The sequence below is a fragment of the Oncorhynchus mykiss genome, chromosome 5, assembly GCF_013265735.2.
Source record: "Oncorhynchus mykiss isolate Arlee chromosome 5, USDA_OmykA_1.1, whole genome shotgun sequence".
Lineage (NCBI taxonomy): Eukaryota > Metazoa > Chordata > Actinopteri > Salmoniformes > Salmonidae > Oncorhynchus > Oncorhynchus mykiss.
The window spans coordinates 1467501-1476122 of NC_048569.1; the positions used below are offsets into that span (position 1 = coordinate 1467501).

At 41.1% G+C, this 8622-nt stretch overlaps 1 protein-coding gene across 3 annotated transcripts in view; it reads right to left on the reverse strand.

The window, feature by feature from the left end:
* LOC110517810 (metalloprotease TIKI1) overlaps positions 1-8200 on the reverse strand; it is a 140034-nt gene extending 131834 nt beyond the window's left edge. For all 3 annotated transcript variants that reach the window (XR_005051621.1, XR_005051622.1, XM_036976592.1), the window contains exons 1-2: positions 7295-8200; positions 2906-3466 (exon numbers count right to left, since the gene is read on the reverse strand). Coding sequence is in view for 1 of the 3 variants with exons in the window: in XM_036976592.1 (XP_036832487.1) it covers positions 2906-3466; positions 7295-7402 (669 nt within the window). In the remaining 2 variants the exon portion in view is untranslated. The remainder of the gene's footprint in view (positions 1-2905; positions 3467-7294) is intronic.
* Positions 8201-8622: the final 422 nt, after the last annotated feature.

Sequence of the window (8622 nt, forward strand, 5' to 3'; positions counted from 1 at the left end):
GTCAGTTGGAAAGGGGGATATCTAGTCAGTTGTAAAGGGGGATATCTAGTCAGTTGGAAAGGTAAAGGGGGATATCTAGTCAGTTGGAAAGGGGATATCTAGTCAGTTGGAAAGGGAAAGTGGGATACCTAGTCAGTTGTAAAGGGGATACCTAGTCAGTTGGAAAGGGGGATATCTAGTCAGTTGGAAAGGGGGATACCTAGTCAGTTGTAAAGGGAAAGGGGGATATCGAGTCAGTTGTAAAGGGGGATATCTAGTCAGTTGGAAAGGGAAAGGGGGATATCTAGTCAGTTGTAAAGGGGGATATCTAGTCAGTTGGAAAGGGAAAGGGGGATATCTAGTCAGTTGGAAAGGGGGATACCTAGTCAGTTGTAAAGGGGGATATCTAGTCAGTTGGAAAGGGGGATATCTAGTAAGTTGGAAAGGGAAAGGGGGATACCTAGTCAGTTGTAAAGGGGGATATCTAGTCAGTTGGAAAGGGGGATATCTAGTCAGTTGGAAAGGGGGATATCTAGTCAGTTGGAAAGGGGATATCTAGTCAGTTGGAAAGGGAAAGGGGGATACCTAGTCAGTTGTAAAGGGGGATATCTAGTCAGTTGGAAAGAGAAAGGGGGATATCTAGTCAGTTGGAAAGGGGGATACCTAGTCAGTTGTAAAGGGAAAGGGGGATATCTAGTCATTTGGAAAGGGGGATATCTAGTCATTTGGAAAGGGGGATATCTAGTCAGTTGGAAAGGGGGATACCTAGTCATTTAGAAAGGGGGATACCTAGTCAGTTGGAAAGGGGGATACCTAGTCAGTTGGAAAGGGGGATACCTAGTCATTTGGAAAGGGGGATATCTAGTCAGTTGGAAAGGGGGATACCTAGTCAGTTGGAAAGGGGGATATCTAGTCAGTTGGAAAGGGGGATATCTAGTCAGTTGTAAAGGGGGATATCTAGTCAGTTGGAAAGGGAAAGTGGGATACCTAGTCAGTTGTAAAGGGGGATACCTAGTCAGTTGGAAAGGGGGATATCTAGTCAGTTGTAAAGGGGGATACCTAGTCAGTTGTAAAGGGAAAGGGGGATATCTAGTCAGTTGTAAAGGGAAAGGGGGATATCTAGTCAGTTGGAAAGGGAACGGGGGATATCTAGTCAGTTGGAAAGGGGGATACCTAGTCAGTTGTAAAGGGAAAGGGGGATATCTAGTCATTTGGAAAGGGGGATATCTAGTCATTTGGAAAGGGGGATATCTAGTCAGTTGGAAAGGGGGATACCTAGTCATTTAGAAAGGGGGATACCTAGTCATTTGGAAAGGGGGATATCTAGTCAGTTGGAAAGGGGGATACCTAGTCAGTTGGAAAGGGGGATATCTAGTCAGTTGGAAAGGGGGATATCTAGTCAGTTGTAAAGGGGGATATCTAGTCAGTTGGAAAGGGAAAGGGGGATACCTAGTCAGTTGTAAAGGGGGATACCTAGTCAGTTGTAAAGGGGGATACCTAGTCAGTTGTAAAGGGAAAGGGGGATATCTAGTCAGTTGTAAAGGGAAAGGGGGATACCTAGTCAGTTGTAAAGGGGGATATCTAGTCAGTTGTACAGGGAAAGGGGGATATCTAGTCAGTTGTAAATGGGAAAGGGGGATATCTAGTCAGTTGTACAGGGAAAGGGGGATATCTAGTTAGTTGTAAAGGGAAAGGGGGATATCTAGTCAGTTGTAAAGGGAAAGGGGGATACCTAGTCAGTTGTAAAGGGGGATACCTAGTCAGTTGTAAAGGGGAAAGGGGGATACCTAGTAAGTTGTAAAGGGGGATATCTAGTCAGTTGTAAAGGGAAAGGGGGATATCTAGTCAGTTGTAAAGGGGGATATCTAGTCAGTTGTAAAGGGAAATGGGGATACCTAGTCAGTTGTAAAGGGGGATATCTAGTCAGTTGTACAGGGAAAGGGGGATACCTAGTCAGTTGTAAAGGGGGATATCTAGTCAGTTGTAAAGGGGGATATCTAGTCAGTTGTAAAGGGGGATATCTAGTCAGTTGTAAAGGGGAAAGGGGGATATCTTGTCAGTTGTAAAGGGGGCTATCTAGTCAGTTGTAAAGGGAAAGGGGGATATTTAGTCAGTTGTAAATGGGGATATCTAGTCAGTTGTAAAGGGAAAGCGGGATATTTAGTCAGTTGTAAAGGGGGATATCTAGTCAGTTGTACAGGGAAAGGGGGATACCTAGTCAGTTGTAAAGGGGGATATCTAGTCAGTTGTAAAGGGGGATACCTAGTCAGTTGGAAAGGGGGATATCTAGTCAGTTGTAAAGGGAAAGGGGGATATCTAGTCAGTTGTAAAGGGAAAGGGGGATATCTAGTCAGTTGGAAAGGGAAAGGGGGATATCTAGTCAGTTGGAAAGGGAAAGGGGGATATCTAGTCAGTTGGAAAGGGAAAGGGGGATATCTAGTCAGTTGTAAAGGGAAAGGGGGATACCTTGTCAGTTGTACAACTGAATGCCTTCAACTGAAATGTGTCTTCTGCATTTAAACCTACCCATCTGAATCAGAGAGGTGCGGGGGGGGGGGGGGGTGCTGCCTTAATCGACATCCACGTCTTCGGTGCCCCGAGGAACAGTGGGTTAACTGCCTTGCTCAGGAGCAGAACGACAGATTTTTACCTTGTCAGCTGAGGATTCAATCAAGCAAACTTTCGGGTTAGTGGCCCAACACTCTAACCACTAGGATACCTGTCGCCTCTACACTCTAACCACTAGCCTACTGCCACCCCCCTGATGCTAGGTCTATTTGAAACATCCCCATCTCCTGACAGGATTTATTTAGCAGATTCAGTAGCTTGAAAACCCTCCAACATAAAGGGGTACAAGAGGGTTCTGGTCAAAAGTAGAGACGTACTATCTTGGAAATAAGGTTCACTTTCAGACGGACCCACTCACCTGAGAGAAGTTGAGTCCGTTGAGCGGGTGACACTGCTCCTCCACCTTCTCCACAGCTCCTGTTCTCTTCCTCATCCTCTCTGCCTCCTGGGCCAGGTACAGATCCAACACCGGGACCCCCCTCGTCTTAATGTCCGCCTCGGTCAACGAATTCACCATCAACATCACCCACACAGGCCTCTTCCTCTCCCAGTTCCCTGCTATCGCATTAAACAGGTAGTCAGCGTAGAGGCCTTTACCCCTCTGGTCAGGAGTCATCCAGAACGGCATCATGAGCTTGACGTACTCCAAGTGCCTCTTGAGGCGTCCGTAGATGTCTCTGGGTAGAACGTCCTGTAGGGTTCCCCCCTGGGGGAGGAGCTGGCAGCTGGTCAGGGCTGAGATGGTGTAGGGGTCAGTCAGGTCCAGCTCCAAGTAAACCATGTTACTCTCCTGGAAAGCCTTCTTGGAGTTCTCTGGGATAAAGTCCCAGACGCGCGTGTAAGGGACGTGGATCGTGCCGTAGAAGTAGGACGGAGGGTTACGTTTGATGGTCCACAGGAAAGAGTTCAGATCACTTTGCTGCCGACGGTGAAAGAAGAAGAAGAAGAAACATGAGTGAATTACTGTTATTATTACCAGGCTATACACCCACATCAGTATTATTGCCAGGCTATACACCCACATCAGTATTATTACCAGGCTATACACCCACATCAGTATTATTACCAGGCTATACACCCACATCAGTATTATTACCAGGCTATACACCCACATTAGTGTTATTACCAGGCTATACACCCACATTAGTGTTATTACCAGGCTATACACCCACATTAGTGTTATTACCAGGCTATACACCCACATTAGTGTTATTACCAGGCTATACACCCACATTAGTGTTATTATTACCAGGCTATACACCCACATCAGTATTATTACCAGGCTATACAGCCACATCAGTATTATTACCAGAAAATACACCCACATCAGTATTATTGCCAGGCTATACACCCACATCAGTATTATTACCAGGCTATTCACCCACATCAGTATTATTACCAGGCTATTCACCCACATCAGTATTATTACCAGAAAATACACCCACATCAGTATTGTTGCCAGGCTATACACCCACATCAGTATTATTGCCAGGCTATACACCCACATCAGTATTATTACCAGGCTATTCACCCACATTAGTGTTATTATTATTACCAGGCTATACACCCACATCACTATTATTACCAGGCTATAAAGAACACATTAGTGTTATTATTATTACCAGGCTATACAACCACATTAGTGTTATTATTATTACCAGGCTATACACCCACATTAGTGTTATTATTATTACCAGGCTATACACCCACATTAGTGTTATTATTATTACCAGGCTATACAGCCACATCAGTATTATTACCAGGCTATACACCCACATCAGTATTATTACCAGGCTATACACCCACATTAGTGTTATTACCAGGCTATACACCCACATTAGTGTTATTATTATTACCAGGCTATACACCCACATCAGTATTATTACCAGGCTATATAACCACATCAATATTATTACCAGGCTATACACCCACATCAGTATTATTACCAGGCTATACACCCACATTAGTGTTTTTACCAGGCTATACACCAACATTAGTGTTATCATTATTACCAGGCTATACACCCACATCAGTATAATTACCAGGCTATACACCCACATCAGTATTATTACCAGGCTATACACCCACATCAATATTATTACCAGGCTATACACCCACATTAGTGTTATTACCAGGCTATACACCAACATTAGTGTTATTATTATTACCAGGCTATATAACCAAATTAGTACTATTATTATTACCAGGCTATATAACCACATTAGTGTTGTTATTACCAGGCTATACAACCACATTAGTGTTATTATTATTACCAGGCTATATAACCACATTAGTGTTGTTATTACCAGGCTATATAACAACATTAGTGTTATTATTATTACCAGGCTATATAACCATATTAGTCATATTATTATTACCAGGCTATATAACCATATTAGTCATATTATTATTACCAGGCTATATAACCACATCAGTGTTATTATTACCAGGCTATATAACCACATTAGTGTTATCACCAGGCTATATAACCACATTAGTGTTATTATTATTATTACCAGGCTATATAACCACATTAGTGTTATTATTATTACCAGGCTATATAACCACATTAGTGTTATTATTACCAGGCTATACAACCACATTAGTGTTGTTATTACCAGGCTATATAACCACATTAGTGTTATTATTATTACCAGGCTATACAACCACATTAGTGTTGTTATTACCAGGCTATATAACCACATTAGTGTTATTATTATTACCAGGCTATACAACCACATTAGTGTTATTATTACCAGGCTATATAACCACATGAGTGTTATTATTATTACCAGGCTATACAACCACATTAGTGTTATTATTACCAGGCTATATAACCACATTAGTGTTATTATTATTACCAGGCTATACAACCACATTAGTGTTATTATTATTACCAGGCTATACAACCACATTAGTGTTATTATTACCAGGCTATATAACCACATGAGTGTTATTATTATTACCAGGCTATACAACCACATTAGTGTTATTATTACCAGGCTATATAACCACATTAGTGTTATTATTATTACCAGGCTATACAACCACATTAGTGTTATTATTATTACCAGGCTATATAACCACATTAGTGTTATTATTATTACCAGGCTATACAACCACATTAGTGTTATTATTACCAGGCTATATAACCACATTAGTGTTATTATTATTACCAGGCTATACAACCACATTAGTGTTATTATTACCAGGCTATATAACCACATTAGTGTTATCACCAGGCTATATAACCACATTAGTGTTATTATTATTATTACCAGGCTATATAACCACATTAGTGTTATTATTATTACCAGGCTATACAACCACATTAGTGTTGTTATCACCAGGCTATATAACCACATTAGTGTTATTATTATTACCAGGCTATATAACCACATTAGTGTTATTATTATTACCAGGCTATACAACCACATTAGTGTTATTATTACCAGGCTATAAAACCACATTAGTGTTGTTATTACCAGGCTATATAACCACATTAGTGTTATTATTATTACCAGGCTATACAACCACATTAGTGTTATCACCAGGCTATATAACCACATTAGTGTTATTATTATTACCAGGCTATACAACCACATTAGTGTTATTATTACCAGGCTATATAACCACATTAGTGTTATTATTACCAGGCTATATAACCACATCAGTGTTATTATTACCAGGCTATATAACCACATTAGTGTTATCACCAGGCTATATAACCACATTAGTGTTATTATTACCAGGCTATATAACCACATCAGTGTTATTATTACCAGGCTATATAACCACATTAGTGTTATCACCAGGCTATATAACCACATTAGTGTTATCACCAGGCTATATAACCACATTAGTGTTATTATTACCAGGCTATATAACCACATCAGTGTTATTATTACCAGGCTATATAACCACATTAGTGTTATCACCAGGCTATATAACCACATTAGTGTTATCACCAGGCTATATAACCACATTAGTGTTATTATTACCAGGCTATATAACCACATCAGTGTTATTATTACCAGGCTATATAACCACATTAGTGTTATTATTATTATTACCAGGCTATACAACCACATTAGTGTTATTATTACCAGGCTATAAAACCACCCTATCATATAAAGTAATTTATGTGAACAATGGTCTTATGACTGTGTGTGTGTGTGTGTGTATGTGTGTGTGCGCGTGTGTGCGTGTGATGTCATTCACCAACTACGTCACTAAAGTTAAACAAAGATATGGACTAACAAACCATTTTAAATAGGTAGCCCTTCCGAAACAGACTTACAATAACCACAAAACAACTACTCGTCGTTATCCACTGCAAATAGACAGCGGGAACAGGGAGCTATTTAAATTGACCGAGACTGTTGATTCTAAACGAGGTAGATTATTTGATGCTCGATAATGGACTGATAATGTCTTGTTTACAGTACACTAGACTAACACAATACACAATCGATATTAACTGCGCTCTCAGAGGAAATGGAAACTTTACAGGTTGAATGAATGAATGAACTAACCTGTAATAACCAATTTTGTAAATAAAAAAGTGAACGGAAGAAGAATCCTAAAAAATATTTATAGGCTAAAACTGGACAGTGGACATTCAGATAGGCCTACTCAAATCCCGGTTGATTTAAATATTAACTATTTCATTGTAGAGAAAAATGGGATAATTTACTTAGATTTAAGACTAATTATATTAGAGAGAACGTGATGTGAGGGCACTTACTTTCTTATTGAGCTCGCAGTTAGAGGACTCCCGGAGGCTCCATTGGTCGGCTCCTTTCACCAGCAGTGTTAGGAACGCTTGAATAAATGCGACCCAAGAGACCAGCATCGTAACTCCAAACCTGCACGTTATTTTCACAACGTGTCGTAAGATGAAGCTACCCCCCAAAAAACAACTCGCTCCGGGGAAATTACCTAAATTAATTTCCGAATTTCAGTTCCATGGAAAGAATAAATCAAACACGCCGATATATAGCACATCTAACTTTCTGCCGCAGGAAGAACTCATGTTTGAGTGAAATTGCTTTCAATACTTAAGTTGAGTGTTGTTTTTTCCCCTCCTGGGAAAGCATTGCCGATGTTTGGTGGCTATGTCGTCACGCTGTTTCCCCTCATATCTGATAATAAAGGTGCCTTGCACGACACGCCAGGGAAGCCTACAACTTTCTCCTCCAATAGTAGACTAGACTACAAGTCCTCAATAAGATCAATCAAATCTATATTTCCCGTGTTTATAGCCCACTCACTCATAGAACCGAGCAGACTGCGCACGATGAGTAGGTTCGTATCCAAAGTGCACTCGAGCAACAGGTTATGTTCTAAACTAAAAACGACGTGGACCGCGGGTTCCGAAATGAGCGGTGGAATTCCTCCTCGCTGCGACGGTGTTACTCTGCTCTACTTCCAAACACAGGACCGCAGATACAAATTAATGTACAAGTGCTGTTCGGAATTCCAACATTGCAACACTTTATTTGGAATCCGGTTGTCCAACTCCAAGCGGCATCAACCGTACGCGAATCCTCGAAGAAACGTGAGAAACGTTCTTTACCGTGTCGTCTGTGTTTCCATAACTCCAGACTGCCCTCATTACTCCCTCACAGTGTTGCTGGAGTGTGAGCATCTCTGTCAGGCTCAGGCATGGGGCATACCTACCCTCCTGCCCCCCCCCCCCCCCCCTCCTCCTCTTGCACACTCATACTGTGCAATCTGATTGAACATCTCACTCACCGCATGTCGTGGCGGGATATATAAGGAGCACACGCATTCACTTCAAAAGTAGAAACCGAGTACGGTTGTTCTATTCCTCCAGGCTTTTATCAGGGGCTTTCAAGGCATACTGGACCGGGTTGTAGGTAGTTGTCCAGAGATCACTCTCTGATCCCCAACAGTAGGCTAGCTACATTGATAGTGGGACAAGTGATTTCACATCCAGGAATAGAATAAAACAAGTAAACATTTACAACGTATTTCGTTGACTGAAAATGAGTACAGTTTTATTTGTTCTTATAATAGCATATGTATTACCTCTATTTAACCAGGAAGCCT